Raw genomic sequence first — 22407 nt, 5'->3', positions numbered from 1 at the left:
AGAGCGTAATTCCAAAAATGTGTGTGAAGTGTAAAGTTCTGCGCATGATCTACTGACGACGTGCAAATTAAAGAACACAGACGCAGCCGGATCATTTCCATAATGACCAACGCAATCTACCGAGAGCAGCGCAAATTAGTGTCTAGTTTAAGACGTGCTTTTTTGGGGCGGTAAAAAATGGCACAAATACCAGTAAATTGACAAGCACAAACCTTAGTAAATCCCCTTGCATGATTCATTTAAATACTCTCCTCCCATACATTTTGCACATGAAAGGAAAACTCCTATAAAAGCATATGCAATAAGGTCATCCGCAAAAATAACCCTGTTTTTTCACTGTGTGTCTTTAGTAAATCCTGACAGTAGTTGACGCCAAAACAGGGTTTGCGCTGGTGCAAGCTGTTAGTAAATCTGGCCCTAAGGCTTCTAATATGTAACTTTTAGGGGTAAAGTCCATTTAAGGATACTGCCCCAGCAACAATCTGTTGCACCCCTAAAGGTAAAAAAAATTCAAATATTTCTGCATGAATGCAAATTTGTTCCCAAAAGTATAGGTAGACAAATACAGAAACGCTGGAGTTACTTACAGGTGATGTAATAGTTTGTGAAGCGTTTGAATTCAAGTCCCATGTAGTTTGGACTGAACTCCTGGAACTTGATGGTGAATTTGATGTCTTTCTCTGGTTTGTTGCAGGTCACCAGAACATTGGGGTCCAGTATGGTGCTGCAGGACTCAGCCTGCTCTTTCTTCACCAGGTAGAGTTTATAAAACTCATACGGTCTCCCAATGTCCCCTTTGGGGCAGATAATGTCCAGTTTGTCACCAATTTCCGGGTAGATCGCCAAGCCCTTCCCAGACACAAACCTGCAATACAAAGCATACAAAGTTACAATAAATCCCAAACACATTTAAACAATCCTCTGAGACTGAATCTCAGTAGAATCTGCATCTGTGGACTTCACAATCATGAGAGGAAAAACTTGGGTTCAAATAGCCCTCCGAGTCCAGACTGCCAAGAACTTCCACAAAACGCTCCAGAGGGACTATCGCCGTTTCTTTTTTCCTTTTAATAACATATTTCAAAATATTAAACAATTCCAAATATGAAAGAAAGAGAGCAACAGAACAGCAGAGTCAGAAATGAGCTGGATGGAGATGGAGCTGGATCTGCTGACTAGGATTTATTGGACAGGGAAAGAGAAGTATCTCACTTAATTTATTAGAGTTTATAATTTATTGTTCATGTGCTGATCAACCCTGCTCGCACATTCAGGGAATATATTATTCATTCTTAGTAACACTGACTAGCGTGTGTGTGTGTGTGTGTGTGTGTGTGTGTGTGTGTGTGTGTGTGTGTGTGTGTGTGTGTGTGTGTGCACCCCCATCAATATGTGTCTGTAAAGAGAGACGATTGCAACACAGTCCTTTACACATTTTACTGCTAACCACACACAAACACACACAAGAACAAAAGCAAACACACACAGACATGCCCTAAAACTACATACACATATGCACGGACAAAAACAGAATCCCCCTAAAACTACAACAGCGTATGCAAAACACACACACACAAACATATCTAATGAAAAAGACATGCACACATACAAAAACACATCAGGAGAACGCATGTTTCCCTGATATATGGCCCTGATCAAACTCAAATATTGTCTCATAATGTAATTCTGCTGGTTATTTCTGCTCTCGTGCGCACACTCTTCGCTTCAGGCTGTTCGCTGGTTTAACACACATAAGAGCGCACAAAACATCTTCACAGACGGATTAACAACAAAAACCTTTTACTTGGGCACAGACTTCCGTCTATTTCACAAAACATGCTGTATGTGCGTTCACATGCTTGTGTCTGTGTCTGAGGTGTGTGCAGGATTGTGAAATCCAATTATGACTGAGTGATTACGGCCATTGAGAAGCACAATTATGTTCTCAGTGAGAAGAAAGGAAACAATGGGAAAAGATAGACTTATATAAACAAGAATACACACAGTTATGATAGCTTACAGTGCTCCCATTGAAAAGAGTAGAGGAAATGCTAAAAAAATTTCACTTGAAAACAAACCACAGCAAACAGTGTGTGGCATGTAAATTCAGGGATTTCAGAAAAAGCGATTAAAATGTCAATAGTGTGCAAAATATATGAGTGCCATATCAGTTATCAACCAATATAATATTAGAGATTTTTTAATGCAACGGTAAAGGTTGATATTGGATATATAAACACTACTGCTGAGTCAGTAAAAAATTTTTTTTTAAGAAATTTATATTTATATTCAGCAAGAATGCATTATATTGATCAAATGTGACATATTTATACTGTAAAAAAAAAAGATTTCTATTTCAAATAATGCTATTTTGAATTATCTATTCATCAAAGAATCCTGAAAGAAATAACTGTTTCCACAAAAATATTACATTTAACATGGATAATTATAAGAAATGTTTCTTGAGCAGAAAATCTGCATATTAGAATGATTTATGAAAGATCATGTGACACTGAAGACTGGAGTTGATGCTGAAAATTCAGCTTTGCCATCACATGAATAAATTATATTTTAAGAAATATTCAAAAATAAAACAGTTGTTTTAAATAGTAATGTTTCACAAATGTACAGTTTTTACTGTATTTTTGATCAAATATATGCCGCCTTGGCGAGTATAAGAGACTTCTTTCAAAAACATTTGAAATCTTCAAAAACATCAAAAATCTACTAACCCCCAGCTTTTGAAGAGTAGTTTATTGAAAATAAAACACCAAATACCAATAAACATATATCATAGGTTTATTATACTAAATAACTAATGATTATCTCTGACTTATTAAATAGTGATATACATGTGCAAAATGTATCATATTATGAGGTAGAAGGCGATCAGCCACAGAGATGAACGATTTTAGTCCAATGTTGTAGCAGTTCATAAAAGCAGATATCTGAGGCGTTGACATGTAGAACTAGAGAATATCTGTGTGTACGCGTGAGAGAATAAGAGATTTGCATGACTTAAGAAGTTTTGCAGGGTTAAACTCTTTGTGTGACATTTGCCTCCTCTGTCTGCGGCCTCTTCTCTGTTCCTGTCTATCCCTTTCTTTTATCCCTCTGTTTCTAGATTCTCTTTTCATCCCTCTCTTTTTTCCCCATCAATGAAGATGTCAAACTCGTGCCCTTCCTCTGACGGCCAGCTATGACTGAACAAATCAGAAACAGAAAAAGAAAGCGAGCGAGGAGGAGGAAGAATCTGACCTCCTCAACTTTGAAGAAAAGACTTCATCACTTCCTGTCAAATCAGCAGCTGCTGCAGACTGAGAATTTCAGAAGCAGGACCTGAGAGGGATTGTTTGCGAATGTGTGTGTGTGTGTGTGTGTGTGTGTGTGTGTGTTGGAAGCTCAGAGGAAACACACAGCGCTGATTCTGAGAAGATCTCAGCAGCAAATTTATAATAATTTAGGTAACCCTTCCTGTTCCCAGAGGAAGTTAAGAAGTTTGTGTCTCTGTGTGTGTGAATGCGCCATGCGTTTGTGTTGTGTGCGTCAGATAGGTCAGACATAGTGTTATTTTATTTTTATTGTTTACTCCAATCCAAAGTTGAATTACTATTAAACTTTTTAATCAAAATTTTATACATAATTAATTATAGTTATTAATAATTATAGAACTTTCAAATTATTCCGAAACTCAGTAACAACCATTATATAATGCATAATATATTTCTTACAGTTTGAATGTGCATTGATGATCTGTTCAGGTTTATATAATGTAACAATGCTCAGTAACTATTATACATGAAAGATACTCTTATGTGTTTTACACTCTAATTAAAATAAATGTAAAAAAATGTATATATATATGAAAAAATATTTAAGGAATCAGACAGAATAACAAAATTCTAGACAGACTTGAATAATAAACAAACGCAATTTCCTGCTTAAAATTAAATTAAATCAGTAGCACATTAGAGAGTGGGGGAGATGTCTTAATTCAAATTGTAAATGTAATTATCCACACACTCACACATACACACTTCAGATTCTGTGCACTGTGTGAAACAGAGTTAGACCCACAAGCTTACACACACACACACACAAACACACACACACACACACACACACACACACACACACACACACTCAATAAGAGGCCTCCTCGCTTTTTAAACAAGTGAACACGGGATTAGACCAGGACTGAATGGCACCAATTAAATACTGAATACAGCAGCCATGCAAATCAGCCTCATTCAAGAGGGAGAGAGAGAGAGAGAGACATAGACACAGACACCTCTTAACACACAAGCGCCTACATTCTGAGAAGGGGCTGTAATCACATGTCTTGGCATTAAGTCTAACCTCCACAATGGACCAACAACAGCTACTTCTATATACACAACACCCAGACCTTATTTTACAATTTAAAGACTGGAAAGTTCAGTTTTATTTTTGGTGTGTAACATATCCAACAGGAAAATGTAGTCACCTATCTCTCATTAAACAGACACACACACACACACACTCAATTTGGAGACGTCGGGTGTATGTATAGAGTGCGGTGGTCATGTGATTGTCCACTCTCAAGGCAGAGCTCCTACAAGTGGCTCTTTGTCTGCGAGAGAGAGAGAGAGAGAGAGAGAGAAAGAGAGAGAGAGAGAGACAGCTTACACATATCCCACTCACAATAACAACTGCACACAAACTCACACACTCAAAAAACACACAGAGCCTTGGGCATCTTGTTGAGAATGAGAGAAATGAGTGAATGGAGTCTAAGAGAAATGAGGAATCTCCATAGAAGAGCCCCCCATCCTCATTAATTCTCTCTCTCTCTCTCTCTCTCTCACACACACATGCAGACACTGCATTTTTTTGAGTACATTTTTTTCACTTTATTTAAATATTGTTTTTACAAATAAACACAATTCCCAAATTGAGGTTATGTCAGATTTAGCTGACTTCTGAACTGAAGTATAGCTATGTACACACACACACACACACACACACACACACACACACACACACACCCACACCCACTCTCACTCACACATGCGTATCATTGAGGCCTATTGTTTTTAAACATGGCTAAATATAATTACTACAGATTAAGCCAAAACCTACCACCCAAAAAAAACAAAAAAAAAAGTTTAATTTTAGTTTCTGATTTAATTGAAAACGGTATTTATTTAATTTATGATTCGTTTCTTACTTTAACACAGCTAAAAGTTTAATGAAAGGTTCATATCCTGCATGAAATCCTAATCTAAATAGATTTCCTTTCATATCCTATCTGATTGAAACACAGAATGCAAGCAAAGGGGATTTCTGGGACTTTTAGTCAACGGGCAACAGTGCACTTGGATTTTATCAGTCGGCCTTGGAGGGAAATGATGACTCCCCATCACACAATCAGACAGAAGTACATTCTTTCACTTGATTCGTTTCCTGCTCTCCTCCTCAATGTCTTTAGCTGCTGTTTTTCACCCATATTACTTTCACCAGTTCAAAGAGGCTAGAGGCTAGGGGTCAAGCTAACGTTCCCTACTGAACTATCAAGATCTGCAAATACATCATGCGAACAAACAGAATTCACAAGAACTTTTCCACTTTACTGTTTACCAGTGTCATAACACTTCCATTCGCCCCGCTCACCCAGGACTGGTGCTGACGGTACGAGTGGAAATCACCAGGGATCCCACAAAAGAATAACAAAACTATTTTTAGTTTGCAATGCAGTACATTCTGCATTTTTGTAGCTGTGATGACAATACACTTGAAAAATTGTGACCGTTCACATTTTATATCGGACTGCTGTACGAGTTTCTTGTGACATTTGATAGTTTCACATCAAGCTTACAGGAAGACATCTGACAGGTCTTCCCGTAGTGCAAGAAGATATCTTGCATCTGTTCAGCCCTGAAACAATGACTTTAGCCACTGTAGGATTTTCTTACCTCCAAGTTAACACAAGAGGGGGAAAAATATACAATTTAAGTAACCAACTTTATAGAACCTCTTCATTTTGTTACAAATGCCTAATGATGATGACAATATTAATAATAGCAATATTGAGAGACTATACTGCATTACTCAATGGGTAAATAACTACAAGTAATGGCACTACACATTTTACAATAACATTTTTACAATTTATATTATTATAAATATTATCACCATCTTTCACGAAGCATCATATAAATCTGGGTGTTTTGTGAACATTAAAGAAAAATCAATTTTAAGCTATCCTCCTGATTTTCTAAAGAAATTATCTAGTCTGACATTTAATTTTAATATTTGTTCCTTCTTTTTTTCTCCTTCAAATAACCAGCAAGCTCGCTACTGTTTAGTAGCTAACTTTTTTGAGCTTGACTGCAGTCTAACTAAACCTTAGTCTACAGTTTCAAAGAATCTTCCAACACTGCGATTGCTGTATCTCTAAACTCTAAAATTTCTCAGTTTCTCAAAATAATAACTGAATAACACAATGTAATTAATAACAGCATTCATAACCAAATTGAAAAGTCTTTGTCTGAGCTCAAACTGCAACGGCACGGTGGTAACAGTTGCTATGGCAGACAGTATATATATTTAGTGTGCAAATGGAAAAACACAGCCAGAAATGCTCATATTTACTCTGTCTCTCCTCTCTCTGTCAAAGTCTGTCTCCCTCTCGTCTCGTCTTCTCTCACACACACACACACACACACACACACTCTCCCACTCACTGTCAGGAGTATTGTGTTTGTCTGAGTGTGAGATGAAAGGTATGAATTCCTCCAGAGCTCCTCCAGGATACCACCGTTAAACACACAGAGAGAGAGAGAGAGAGAGAGAGAGAGAGAGAGAGAGAGAGAGAGAGAGAATAATATATGCACTCTTAATGTGTGTAGGGGTGTGTGTGTACAAGTTACAGGTCACAGTGATGCATAAACAGTTTTAGCGTGTAAGTGTGTTTTTTTCTCACAGAATCTCACATTTCAGAGCAATTAAAGCAACTGCAAACACACACACACAGGTTATACTTGTTCGACAACTCACTCTGAAATGCCTGGGAGAAACAGCAAAAGAAATCAAACACACACACACAAGGAATTTTTTTTACAAATAGCGATGTCAACGCATTTGTAGTTATTTATGACCGCATCACTGATTGATATCTACACCTATGAGAAATATAATAGGAGAGATAGAGAGACTCTTGGGAACCACAACCAACACGATAACAATGACAAGTTGTCACTGTTGTCATTAAACTAAACAACTCCATCATCACACTTCTGTGTTTCAGCATGTCTGTCATGGTAATGTGGACCAGAATGAGTGTATGTAGTAGCCCCTGTCCTCATCTTCATGTTGGTTTCACTATATTTAACGTTCATCTAATATTTACCTTTAAGAACAAAACAATTTCATGGAATATTTCCATAACTTTTTTTAAACATTTTCCCAGTGGTTGTTAGTGTTTTATTTTCATTCAAAATTTTGGGTTCGGTAAGATTTTTTTAATGCTTTTAGAAGAAGTCTGTTATGTTTACCATGCCTGCATTTATTTGATCAGAAATACAGTAAAAACTGTAATATTGTACAATATTATTTTATTATTTTAATATAATTTAAAATGTACTTTATTCATGTGATGGCAAAGCTGAATTTTCAGCATCATTACTCCAGTCTTCAGTGTCACATGATCCTTCAGAAATCATTCTAATATGATTTGGTGCTCAAGAAACATTATTATCATGTTGAAAACAGTTCATATTTTTGTGGAACTTTGATGAATAGAAAGTTTAAAAGAACAGATTTTTTCTTTCACTGTCACTTTTGATCAAATTAATGCATCCTTGCTGAATAAAAGTTCTTAAAAAAAAAAAAAAAGAAACAAATTACAGACTCCAAACTTTTAACTATATTTAGACAAAGCACTATAGAATTTTGATATTGTCCATTTCTCAATTATCGATCATAACATGAAAATATGTATCAGTCTAACGTGCATCCCCAGTCATCACACAAACTTTTCGATATTAGCAGATTTATGAGCCTTTCATACAGTGAAGTCCACTTTTCAACAGGTTTCACTGCATTTGTGAGGACATTTCCAAAATGTGCAGAGCCAAACACACGCAGATGAACAAACTCCCTTTCTTTCTCTCTCTCACACTCATGTTTTATGAATTGTGTATTTGTGTCAAGTGTGTTTTCAACATTGTTTTATAATTAGATTTTCCATTTGTTCTGTCCAGCTGCAGGCAGAGATCACTGTCTCACCAATAATGGCTCTAAACTCCTTCTACCCTCCATTTTAAATAATAATGAGCCTTTAAAATGGCTGATTCAGACGTATCCCTAAAAGCAGCTTTCCACAGCTCCTGGACCAGTAAACAGCTTTCAGTCAGATCTATCTGTGGGCGTCCTGAGCCTGATATTTGGGTGTTTTCAACCAAACCTAAGATCAGTGAGGAGAGTTTAATCTCCCGTGTGCGTTCAGAAGTAAGTCTTCTAATGGCAGGTAACCCTAAGAAGCTTAAAACCGCTGTGTGAGAGATCTGTTCTCAGGTCAGCTGGAGCTAATAAAGGTTATTGTGATTTGAACCTGCATGCAGAGAGCGCTGAGCTCAGATCAGCTGGAGATGAAAGCAGGCTGGAGACTTCAGCTTCTCTGATGCTTTATAGCGGCATTTAGCTGACTGAAAGCGTGACCATTTCTCCGGACACACACGCACACACGCCGGCAAGGAATGATGGGTTTAGTGAGTGTGATGGTCTGAGCTGTCGACTGGAAAGTGGATAAAAAGGATGGAGGAGCTTTGAACTGTAAAAGGGTGTGACTGATGGCCCGCTGTGTGTTAGAGAGTGTGTGTTAGAGAGTGTGTGTGTGTGTGTGTGTGTGTGTGTGTGTGTGTGTGTGTGTGTGTGTGTGTGTGTGTGTGTGTGTGTGTGTGTGTGTGTGTGTGTGTGTGTGTGTGTGTGTGACTACGAAGCAGAATTTAAGCAGGTTTTGAGTTGCTAGACTTGCAATGCCTCTCTTTGTTTACACTACGAGTATAAATGTGTTAAGGGTAGATATATACCCATAATCCACCAGTGCGTACTGTCTCACATAGTCAAAAGAGAAAGCAAACATGAGAGTGTGAATGTGCACACGGAGAACAGAAGGAACAAACAGATCGCAAACCTCTCCTTACAGAACACTAATCGTTTTCCACCTCACACACTTGTGTTTGTTGTGTGTGTGTGTGACAGGCTATCCGAGTATCCAAAGTCACTTCGCAGGAAAGGTTGCAGCTGTTGTACAAAGGGAAGTCTGAGTGTGTTGTTACGGAGAGACACATTATGGTCAGATCTTTCATGAGATGGTTGAATCGTGATGATACAGTGCTCTATTCCCTCCCTTTTTAAAAAGAATGACAGAGAAACTGGTGTTTAACGTCTCGGGTTTGTTTGACGTTTATGAGTCTAGGTATTTGCATAATGGGAGATCAGAAGAAGGAGAGAGGAAACAGTTCACTACAGAGGGACAGGAATCCGGCGCAAATGTAATGATCTATTCGAGCACCCGCCCCAAATCACAGCACTGTATTGACTTATCCAGCAGCCTAAATGAACTCTTGTCACGTTCTCATGGCAGTTTGGAGGTGAGAGTCAAAGCAAACTTTAGGTATAACATAGAAGTGGGTTTAACTACAATTTAAAATTAAATGAAAATATTTGTATTATGCTTTACAAAAAAATCTTAAGAGATTAATAAATGTACAGCTACAGTAATTTAATCCAAAAATGACAAATCACCATAAAGTGCATTTGACTCGCACTATATTCCACGCGACAGCTTTGCGTCAGGAACAAAGACAAATTATTGGCTCTCAAATCTCATTCAAAAAGATACATTCAAACTTGGTGTGTCTTGAGGCTGGGAATTCTGAATGGTTAAACGTGTAAAAGATATTTGAGTACTTAGGAGGAGGGGATGTTTTTCAGGGAATGCCGACTTAAATTTCGGCCCGTTCCTCACACAAAGCGATCACGTTGCTTCAGAAGACTTGGAATACAGCACATGAGTAAAAATTACGTATTTTTTATACTTTTATTGTTCTTTTGCCATTACTGGAGCCCGACAGTAAAAATCAATCTCTACTTTCATAGCAGCTTGGTCATTCTGGGATTTAAAAAAACTGATGATTACATTTACTTACCCCTAGGGTTAGGGTTAATTCTCATTGTAACCCTAGAAGTTAAGGCCTTGGGTAAAGTAATGAAATCCTCTAAAATGAGTTGAAATACACAATAGTGTCATTTTGGTGGCACAGGAAAAAAGACAGGACAAAGGAGGAAGTATAGTGGGACTGTTTACAAAACGTTTTAGCTGTTTACAAAAAAAAGAAATGAGGCGGTACAATGATATGGCTGTTATCAGATTTGAAACTATATACCATATATATCTCGATATACATCAAGACACTGAATGATTAGCATTTTTATGAACCACAGAAACCACCTTAAAGGGATAGTTCACCCAAAACTGAAAATTCTGTCATTATTTACTCAACCTCATGTTGTTACAGTTTTGCTTACCATTTGGTTGCTGACTTCTACTGTATGGATAAAAATAAAAATAAAAACACGGAGACAGTTCTCAAAATATATTTTATGTTCCAAAGAAGACATTAAGTCATAGGTTTAGAGTAGAACGACATGAGGGTGAGTAAATGATGAAAAAAATTTCCTTTTGGGGTGAACTATCCTTTTAAAAAATTAGCAGACGTCACTGAAATCCCCCCAAAAACTGCTTACACATTTACCTAGCTATCTACACATGGGCATTCCGACAAAAAAAAACTGCTACTGTTTATAAATAAAGCTAATTATGATTACAACAGACTAACCATAACCCAAACCCTATTAGAAACCTTTTAGCCTTTTTACAGTAAAAAAAAAACGATTTACTTTTGCTTTATTTATAAATGATTTTGACCTCTGAGGATGTCCTGGACCTCCCCAATGGGAGGCTTTGTCAAATTTAGCTAACTTCTGGGACAATTTTGTCCCTAAAGTATAACTAAGTAAACCCACCACCCCCCCCCCCAGCAGCTGCCACTGCTCCTCTTCCGTCGTGTGCTCCAACAGACCCTACAACTACAAACATTACAGTCCTTAAAACAACACGGGCGCTGGGCTCGGAGCGCGTCTGTGCGTGTGAGAGCCGTTTGAGGAGGCTGTGAGAGCCCAGCGGTCATGCTTGGTCAGGGACAGACAATGTGCGTTTGTTACTTAAGCACTGTTGTTAATGAAGCTCTCCATGCGCACACACACATGGATGTACAATAAAAATTAGGTTTCACGCCAACCCCTCTCGCTTTCAATCTCTGTGTTATATAACGACTACAGAAATACGGTTTTAAGTTGCAAACTGAATCCCCGTTAAAATGTACATGCGTTATAGTTAGACTCTCAGGAGATGGCATTAACAGAACACAACTCGCTCACACACACACATACACTGACAAACATCCACAACACCGTGAAATGCTATCACGGTGGAACAAAAGCCACTTCACACACACTTCAGAGAGGAACAGGTCTGTTGTGGAAATGCCGGCTAAGACAGAGGGAAGTGTGTGTGTGCGAGTCTGCGTGAGTCCTCTCTTGCTGTTCAACATATTGAAACTCTGACAGAGTTAATCTCCTCACTGTCAACTCCTATTATAACACCACTGATCATGACATACACACACACACTAACTCACGCATACACAAACACACGCACACATGATTCACGCCTACACGCTCATAAATGCACACAGACAAATGATTGAAAGTAACACGACTCGGAGAATAATTATTACTGCAGTGGATGACTGAATATATGCCCAAACATGTCCTAAATGATCCTGAACAGTCACACATGAATCTGTTACTTTGATCGCAGTTGAGACCAACATAATCCCTGAGCAGGTCAAAGGTCATTTATGTCTTTTCATGTCGTAATAATCAAACTCAAAAAACTTGCGTTCAGAAATTTCTGCATTTTAAATGCGGCGGAGCAGTAGCGTGTGTGTTCACAACAGGTTGGAATCGCTCACAGGGATGCAGGTTCGAGTCTTGCGTCCATCATATGCTTTCTTGTCATTATCTTTTATTGTGTAATCATTTATTAAAAAATCCGAGATCAACTGTTAGAAAACGGTTTCGTCATTTACTAACACTCGTGTCATCACTCGTGGAACTTAAAGATATTTTCAAGACTGTCTCAACTGTTTTTGTCCATACAATTTAAGTCAATGGGGTCCAGAACAACATTGTTTTGTTGTGGAAAAGAAAGTCCCAATTTTCAGGCAGTTGATCTTTACATTTTTAAAGAGTGTTCATGAGCTAAACGGGATGTTTAACTGCTGCTTTAGACGGTTATATGTGCACATAGAAGTTGCTGATTAAGACTAATTGTGCACCACAGAGTGTTGGGTAAATGAGCGAACTTGTACGCTTGAATACACACTCACACACACATAAGTAAAGTACTTCAGTAGCATTTTTGAGCTAATGAGAGACAGATTTCCAATTAGCTCCTCATCTCCTCCCTTAGCACTGGAATATGGCCAAAACACACAGTCACATTCATACATATATCATGGATTCCCTCTTACTTTGTTCTTAAAAAATCCAAAAGCCGAAAGGAATTTAGGTAATTTGCAGTCGTTCATCAGAAAATTGTTCCTAAACAGCAAGAGTGTTTTCTTGACAAGCGAGTGGCTGCCAAGAACTTGAATGAAGTAAAATTATATTAATTTGTAACTAAGAACTTGATGATGTAGCCTACTTGGGAAGTAAAGAGAGTTTTCATTTTGTTGTTTATGTGTGTGTATAGCGTGTGACACATTAAGAGAATAAGACATAACCTGAAATCTGTGCCTCAATGTGATAATTGTCCCAATGATTAGCTACTTTATTCTCTCTCTCTATTCCCAGCAGAATCCACTTCTCTTTTCTTCCCTCAAGGCAGAGGAAGGGAGGGGAGGGGTGTCGCTTTTACATTTTTCTCAGTCCAAATTATAGCTGTGAACCATGCAGATAGGAACAGAATTATACATCTGAAACCAGCAGTAAGTCTGTGCGTGAGCGCGTATATGTGTAGTTGTGTCTAGAAGTAATTAAATTTACATAATTGTGTCAACAGAATAAATCAGTAAAGCTCTTGTTCCACCAAATGTTTCTTCCAGAGAAAACGCAGCGGTAGCTTCAGCATTCAGTAAACTTTGCGTTTTGCTGATATAAATATCAGAGTGCTGAGGGGTGGAGAACGCAGCCAGAGTTTTTCTAATTTTACAGTCCTTCAATTATATTTCGCATTCAGTCTGAGAGAGGTCTGACCTAAAACACAAATGGCACATTATTATGGGTAAGAGAGCTGTGTGTGTGTATGATGGCCTTACAGCTGAGAGTCTGGTAAGAGGTTTAAAGGGTGACTTGGACTTAGTGGTGGTGGTGGACGCTCCCATATGTCCGCTGCAGAGATAGAGCGCGGAGAGTGTGTTTGCCCCGAGGCCCATATGCCTTTATGAGAGTGCTTAGGATAATCTTTGTGTATTGAGTTATTGTGCTGTGTTTTAATGAGATGTGGGATTGAGATATGCAGACATGTCTCTCGTAAATCTCAAAAACAGTCACTAACAAACGGTTCTGATATTTTTTTCTCGACTTCACACACTCTTTCAAAGCCGATCCCTCTCAATGCACTGTGAGGGCCTCTGAACTTGTAGCTAACAACACACACATGCTCATGCACAGGTGCAAACACACACATTCTGTAAGTAAATAAACATTAAGTACTTAAAACAACATGCAGCAACTGTGATAAAACAGACCAGGCCAGTTTGAGCATCTGCTGTGCCATGGAGCTCAAAGCTGCTTCAACGAGAAACACAGAGAGGCTCCAGCAATTGATCTGAAATTTTCTCTCGCAGGACAAAGATCAAATGTGGCTGATTTTTTTTTTTTTTGATCTCTGTAATGGGTTTAGCTCCTGCATAAAATAATAAAATTAAAGTAAAAAAATTACAAAACTCAACATTCATTTTCTATAGGCCTAATCAGACTTGAGGACCCAAGTGCTTTTGCATGTAGCAAGATGTATTGTTTTTTTATTTAAAAAGAAAAAGAAAAAAAGAATTACTAAAATGTAAAAGTAATATATATATATATATATATATATATATATATATATATATATGTTCTGTCTGGATGAATGAACTCGGTAAAACTTTATGAAGTATAACTTTAAAAAGTATTTAAAAACTGTATGCAGTGCTTAACATATAGCCTATAGTTGTAGCTGATTCATAAATGGTCCATAACATTTCTAACAGTTTGGATGTTAATTAACTAAAGATTTGCTACGCATTATATAATGTAGTAATGTTTAACTATGAGTTTAAAGTTTTATAAAGTGTTGCCAGCTTCAAAGCAGTTAACTGTTTAGTTTTCCCCATTTTCCTTCCTTACTCAATTTTCGCATGAGAACAGTAAATATGAAAAAACAAAAACAACATAAATTTAAGTTAATTCGTAATTTATGGTGCGGTTTTAATTTTAAAAGCACAATTTATGTTTTCGCGTCGACCCTCGGGTTCTCACATGCTAAAGTTTTCAAGTTTTTTGCTCATCTTTTACAAGCCCAACCGAGAGACTCCTTAATTAAAATATTCCCCACGAGATGAAAAACACATGTGCACTATTCCTGTCCCCCTGTTTACGCTCATAACTCAGCGGCTGTGTCTCAAACCCTTTTGAGCTGCCTACCACGACGAGCCCATGGTGCTCAAAATGCTGTCTAGATGCCCAAAAACTGCTGACAGTGTAGGCAGACCATTAGGTTTTGAGACACAACCAGTATTTCACACTGCACACAAAGACTCAAAACAAAGACAAACCATCATGTTAGTCAACTAAAAAGTCTAAATAAAAAGAAACTTTTTAGTTACGATATAGATTTGACAAAAATAACTACATCATAAGTTGTTTTGCAAATGCAAAACTCAAACAACAAGCTGTTGTTCTGTCAAGCTTCAGTGGCGCCTTAAGCCATTATTCAGGTTAAGTAAACACGTTGGACGCTCCCTAGAACGTTTTATGAGCAGCAATCAGAGAGATTTTATGAGCGTCTAGGAAACCCCTGCTTAAAAACCTATTAACTCTCTCGACACAACTCTGATTTGATCAATATGACAGGCGCAGAGAGCCACTGGGCCGCCGGGATTTGGGCAGGCCGGTGGCGGAGAGTCAGCTCGCCTCTCCTGGGATTCTGGGAAAAAAATTAAAGATGGACACGCCGATAGAGATAAAGAATTTCGTGCTAAAAACTACGAGGAACAGTAGCTGATCTATTTAGAATTTTTAAAAGTAGGCTATTGTCTGGAGAAATAAGGCCCGCGTCAAGGCCACACGTTACATTTGTGTATCCGAATTCGTAGTTAAGAAAGCCAAGCGATTTAAAAAAAAAACTACGATATTTCGCATAAACATTTAACGAAGTTGTACTAGCATGAAATTGTTGTCGAATCCCCGCTCAACAAGGGATTTTGTGAGTTGATGAGATGCGGCGGTGGAGTATGACAGCTGTGTGTTATATCCCGGGAGAGCGCGCGCTTGATCGGTCACTTCAGGCTCGAGCTCAGCGCGAGCTTCATGTCATCATGCCGGAGAGCGAGCCGTGACAAGAGTAACGGAGCTTTTCACATCGGATTACTCAAACAGTATATCTATTTCATGATCAATACAAGTCGAACTGGTAATATCATCAACCTGAGACCGTGGTAAACACTTCATACGCTCTTTAAGGGGTTTTAAACACGCGCTCGTGCACTTACTTTTGATTTTGTGAATTCCACACGACAGACTCCAGTGATTTGGCTGCGGGTAACGCGTATCTGCACATGGCTGTCAGAATCCAGAGGTAATATTTCCACGAGCCGCCACTTCCAGCCATCTTACAGGGTTCTCGGAGAGACACGAGCCAGCAAGAAGATAAGATCCTTTCGATCGACTGTACTCCGGGTTACCGAACCACATGCAAAGGAGTAAGTTAGGTTAGGCGTCCAGGCGGAGGGGCTCCATGGCTCAACTTCCAAATCCAATTTTTCAATCGTTGCCTGAAGGAAAAAAGGTGTCGCACAACGTTGTACAGGCGGCTTCTGGGCCAACCTTTCTCTATTACCAAAATCGCTGCTACCTTGTACTTAGGTAGACTGCAGCGCGTGACTGTTTTATTGTAGTCATCTATTAGTGAGCTAGTAGCCTTACAAAAGGTCAAATCACGCCAGATTGGGGGTGAGTGACGTGAACACAGGTATAAGGACCATCAATCCCGTGTTGGGGGTTCGGGTTTGTGAAGAAATCCGGTCCTGGTCGTGTGTCAGATTTAAAACTAGACTCCTTTCGTTTTTGATCCCAGATCATAGAGATGAGCTTTAGATATGCAACAGTTCTGTCCGAAATTTACCGACCTAAATCCATGTTCAAAGTGTCCAGGAACAAAGCTTAACTGTCAGTCGCAGGACTGCCCAAAATATCTGTCCAATTCCATTTGGATTTTCTTTCAAAAAAGGCACGAGAAGTAAACTCCCGAGTTTTGCGGCTGCTTATACTGAATGATCTGGCGTTTCAGTGCATGCTGATAGACGGGGTATCAGCTACTGTCCGCTGCTGGCTCCTGTGCCAAAAGGAGCACACTGGTTCGTCTCAAGGATATAAAAAAAGATGGGGAAACTCCAGCAGTTCGGCGCTGTGCTCGCTTCCTCGGCGAGTTAATGACGCGACTTTTAGCCTTGGATCTTGTTTGGATTTGTTCGGCGCTCGACCGTGGATCCGGTGCGTCCGTAGTCAGTCCCGCACACCGTTCACAGCGCAGTGACTCGCGATCCATCAGCTCCACTCCCACCGAGCTGCTAAACCCCGCCCCGTTCATAAACGGACCAATCGAAGCGCACGTTTAGGGCGACGTCACAACATGGTGTCCCTCTGTGTACAGCGAGTTTCGGAGAAGTTCATCTGCAACTGCAAGACTGATGTATTTACAAAAATCTATAGTTAGTCTAGTCATTCTTTTAAAGATAAGATGTTTTTGAAAAGTAACGTTAGTTGAGTTTAAGATACCCACTGTCATCAGTTGTTTTTTTTTTGTGCAGATTTACTATGGCGCAAATTAATGTTTTCTTTAGACGTCGATTAGCGAGATTGTTTGTTACTATGGTTACTCCTAGGTACGTTTATCTCTTAGGTTGCATTTTCGTTTTCCCTCTCAGTTTATAATTTTCGCCAAGATATGCACTTCTGGAGTCATATGAATACGTAAGTCAGTTTTACATGCACAACGCATAACGGCTTACAGCTGAAAACACGGGTCTTCACCGTACAAGTGTTTAATAACAGATTTAGGATCATTATCCCAAAGACATCCAAGAGAGTGACACTAATGATATTTGATGGTCAAACAAAGATAACGCAAATCCTTTCAGTAGTCAATACCGCCCCCTATCGGCCATAAAAATCATTTTAATATTTCAAACTGTAAAATATTTCGTTTTTTGGACTTGCATTTAACGTAGTTTTTATTTTGTTGTTGGTTTAGTAGAATACTGGCAGATAGTTACAATATATACTGTACAACAAACGGTGACATGTTACAATATGAAGTACAATCTTAATCATTTCATTTGTCCATGTCTGCTAACAAAATTATCTGTAAATAAGGTCTATGGCTAATTTGTGTGTCCTCCTCCCTCAGTAAGATGTGATTCTGAGTGACATATGGTGTCCTGTCCTGTCAGTCTACTATACAACTGGTCTCTCTCTCTGTGTGTGTGTGTGTGTGTGTGTGTGTGTGTGTGTGTGTGTGTGTGTGTGTGTGTGTGTGTGTGTGTGTGTGTGTGTGTGTGTGTGTGTGTGGTTCTTCAGAGAGCCATATGTCTTGAGATGGGTTAGTCCTCTGGCTTGTGTTTAGATAACATGAGTGTGATGTAGCTTTTACTCTTTGAGCTCTTGTGTGTGTTAAATGTCAGTTTATTCATTACCCACATTTAGATCAGGTCTGAAAGACCAGGCACACATTTAGAAATGATAAATGTGCAGTCATGTGATCTGTTTAAGGCAGAAAGAGGAGTTTGTGTTCTGAGATAGATGACTTTAAAAGTAGTTAGCAACGGCACGTTTTTATGTGTTTTCCATGTGATTCTTTCTGGAGTTTTGTGTGTTATAATGTTTGCATGTCCTTTTGCATAAGTACAAATATCTGACCTTTTCTTATTTCACCAGTACTCAGAGCTAATTATAGCCCCCCACCTTAACCTGACTATTATTGAGACCTTTCAGCCAGTCATACGCCCTATTTTTCCTCTCATTTTTCTTTAATGTGCTCTTTGTGTATCTGAGATGATCTGACGTTTAGTACTGCTAGCCTGAATTGAAGTATTGCATCAAGCTCAGAGAGAGCAAAACCACACACACACCCAAGGAGAAATTACTGCCATGCATTTGTCAGCAGCTATTCACTAATATGTCCACACTGCTGTCTGAACGCAGTTACTAATAAACCTAAAGCACACATGGACACACAGACCCACACATACTCACATAAGCACTTTGAACTTTGCTTACAAAGATGGTAACTAAGCACATACATGCATATATATGTATATATTTATTTGTAGGGTGTGTGTGTGTGTGTGTGTGTGTGTGTGTGTGTGTGTGTGTGTGTGTGTGTGTGTGTGTGTGTGTGTGTGTGTGTGTGTTTGTGTTTGAAATAAGTATTTTATAGCTTACTTGTCAAGGCTTTTTTATATTGATCAAAAATATTATTATAATTGAATAGCTGTTTTTTTTATTTTAATATATATTAAAATGTAATTTATTCCTGTGATGCTAATCTGAATTTTCAGCGTTCATTACTTCAGTTTCACATGATCCTTCAGAAATCATTCTAATATTCCAATTTGGCACTCAAGAAACATTCTGTGTTACAGTTAAACATTAATTACAGTTAAATGTTATTCAATTATATTCTGAAAACCAGGTTTAATTTTTTCAGGATTCTTTAATGAATATAAAATTCAAAAGAAATAGCAATCTTTTGTAACATTATAAAATACTGTCTTTTCATTCAAATGCTTCCTTGCTAGGTATTAATTTCTTTAAAAAAAAATCGTTCATCTTTCAGACACTAAACGGACATTTTATATATATATAAATATATGTTGTTGTTTTTTTATCAGTATAATGTTTATTTCGATGTTTACTTCTAGATTCATTTTTCAAACTAAAAGTCACTCCAGCATAATGCATCACAGTGTGAAGTAGTACATACTGTACATAGTCAATCTATGTAATCTCTGTTTTCCTGTGTACATGCTTGTGTTAAAGTCTGAGCACTTGTTACCAGGCAGCAAAAAAGTTCAGATAAAGTCGATTGGGTGGTAAGTTTGGCTTAACGTGACTCTGCCCTTATGAACTTTATTATATTACTAATTGACATCATTGTTAGTTAAGCTAAGTTAGCATTCATGTCTGCATGTGTATAAAGGTGCATATGTTTGTGCATGTTTGTGTGGGCGAAGGCCTTACATTGTGTAATGTTGAATTTGGTCCAAAATACAGTAGATTAACTAAACAATGTTTTGGAATAGTCTCACTGGGGAAGGTGTGTGTGTGTGTGTGTGTGTGTGTGTGTGTGTGTGTGTGTGTGTGTGTGTGTGTGTGTGTGTGTGTGTGTGTGTGTGTGTGTGTGTGTGTGTGTGTGTGTGTGTGTGTGTGTGTGTGTGTGTGTGTGTGTGTGTGTGTGTGTGTGTGTGTGTGTGTGTGTGTGTGTGTGTGTGTGTGTGTGTGTGTGTGTGTGTGTGTGAGACGAGGAGGTGGAATGACTGTAATGGAGGAACTCAGGAGGGTGTTGATGGAATATTCAAGCAGATAATAGACCAATTTCACACACATCCCCCGCTCCAGCACACACACTTCTCTCTCTTATTCTCTCTCTCCTACACTAGCCAGTAGGGAATCATGAATGACAATCCAACACTGCCCCACCCAGAAAGCCCCCGATAGGCCCAGCTCAACACACTGAGAACACAGCATTACAACAAAAACATTTGCTCGGACTAAAAAGAGACACATGCATATACAGGCTAGTTAAAAAAGCACATGCAAAACCAGACACCTACACATGCACATGGACCCGCATGCAGTGTACCAGTCCTCTATGAGTATGTGTATCTGGGAACACAGCCATAGGCAGATGATCTGGTTGTCAAAGTGAGCAATGGGCTCAAAAACTTCTGTGTCTTTTATGCGTGAATAAGTGTGTGTGTGTGCGTTTCTGAACCGGTAAACTTGGCGTGAAATTGTGGTGGCGACTGTGACGGATCTTCATTTCCACTCTGACAGTGGTGCTCACACACACACACATTACTATACCTTTGTTCTTAGACAACAGGTTGGAGAAAGAGAAAAATGTGTGTGTGTGTGTGTGTGTGTGTGTGCGCTGCTTGCATGTATCAAGTAGTACTAAATAAAAGTCATGTTAAGTGCCCTTAATGATTGTTTAAAAAACCCATTATGTTCGGCAAATGGATCCTATATTGATTTCATGTCATTGTACGAGTGTCCGTGTTTCAGGTTTGATCGTCTTTCCTTACTCTTAAATAATGTATTTCTAATGGACTCTACGATGCACTTACATACTCCATTTAAAACGTGACAGGATTCCGATCAATCACCGATCAATAACCTTTAACCTCGGCATGCAGGTTGCTCTTAACCACAGAACTGCATTCAGTTCAGACACAGAGTCGGCTGGTGATTGTTTTACGTCTCAACAGGGAGATTTTTGTTGCATTGTGTAATGGCTAAACCTAGACGCAGACCTTCCAGTCTTTCACTCCTCAGTTTTAGCATAATTAGCTTTATTTGTGGATTCTTTTGAAATGTTGTCGGCAAAGAAATCTGTCAAGATCAGGTTTTGGTCATGTGAGGTCATATTTATGCCATTAAAAATATTTACATAGAGAAAAAAAATTATCATAAGGTGAATTAGAGAAAGGTTAATGGATTGAATCTGGTTATAATAAGTTCAATTAACAGTCACTGTATAGTTTTAGTATGAGTGGCATAAAAACAGTGCCAATTTAATATTAAAGTTAAAAATACAGCAAAAAATAGTCTAGGTCCTGAGTAAATTGCAAACTGCAATGAAATATAAGTTTTTAATTACTGTTCTATAATTTTTGTTTAGAATTGTTAACATTAATCTGAACCCGAAAACAAACGTTTTTATGATTTAAAATCGTTTCATACTCAAGTATAATAAACTCAGTCAGGTTCAATAGACTTAAACATTCATAATCAATCAAGAATGCAGTGTATGAGGAGAAAAAGGCTATTATTAGTATTAGTATTATTTTAATTTCGGTTGTATTCTGTTGGTCTACTGCATGTATGCATGTTACATTGTTTGCTAAATCTATTTCCACAGATATCTACTTTTGTGTCCAGAGAAATACAAGAATAAGATGGATGAACATGCATTTCATGCTTAATGAGAGTGCATGATGAAATGCTCTTCAATGGTCATTATAAATCTATTAGTTTTATAGCTTCTCAAACCACGGCGGACTGACTACGCAGTTCGTGAATAAACAAATGAATACACACGCGCACACACACACACACACACACACACACACACACACACACACACACACACACACACACACACACACACACACACACTCACAGGACAGAAAGCGGAACACTGCTCTCAACACACAATTATCCAGAATTCCATTGTAATTTAATCTCTCTCTCTCTCTCTCTCTCTCTCTCTCTCTCTCTCTCTCTCTCTCTCTCTCTCTCTCTCTCTCTCTCTCTCTCTCTCTCTCTCTCTCTCTCTCTAGCTTTCTGTATCTCTCTCTCTCCCTCTGTCTCTCTCTCTGTCTCTCTCTCTCTCTCTCTCTCTCTCTCTCTCTCTCTCTCTCTCTCTAGCTTTCTGTATCTCTAGAAGAATTTCGGAAAATCTAGTGTGTCTCATTTTGTTCCAGTTTGAAAGATGGTCATACATCAGACAGCTGGTATTAGCTTCTGATGTAATTATGTTGTAACTGTGTTTTTGAGTGTATCTGGTTGTATAGAGCCCAATACTTTGACACTGAGATGTCTGGTTACAGATATCAGTCAGAATTGTCTCCTCTTTTCTCTCTCTGTTCTGTTTCTGTGGTGTTGCCTGCAGCTATAGTCTGTGATAGATAAGATATTATCATGAAAGAAGTTGATGTGATTGCGAATGGCTGTTGTGAGGGAGCCATGTGAATTACATCACCCTCTCTTTTCACATTACAGATAGCCTAACTGTAATGTTTTATGTACAACGCG

At 38.5% G+C, this 22407-nt stretch overlaps 1 protein-coding gene across 1 annotated transcript in view; it reads right to left on the bottom strand.

Annotated features, from left to right (window-relative positions):
* efnb1 (ephrin-B1) overlaps positions 1–16917 on the bottom strand; it is a 34758-nt gene extending 17841 nt beyond the window's left edge. Inside the window, exons 1-2 of the mRNA XM_082170762.1 lie at positions 15861–16917; positions 588–865 (exon numbers count right to left, since the gene is read on the bottom strand). Of these exons, the coding sequence (XP_082026888.1) occupies positions 588–865; positions 15861–15979 (397 nt within the window). The 5' untranslated portion in view covers positions 15980–16917. The remainder of the gene's footprint in view (positions 1–587; positions 866–15860) is intronic.
* Between the last annotated feature and the right edge of the window lie 5490 nt (positions 16918–22407).

This window comes from Leuciscus leuciscus (assembly GCF_965113295.1).
Source record: "Leuciscus leuciscus genome assembly, chromosome: 5".
Lineage (NCBI taxonomy): Eukaryota > Metazoa > Chordata > Actinopteri > Cypriniformes > Leuciscidae > Leuciscus > Leuciscus leuciscus.
The sequence above is the reverse complement of the archived record's forward strand: the minus strand, read 5'-3'. Positions and strand labels throughout refer to the sequence as shown.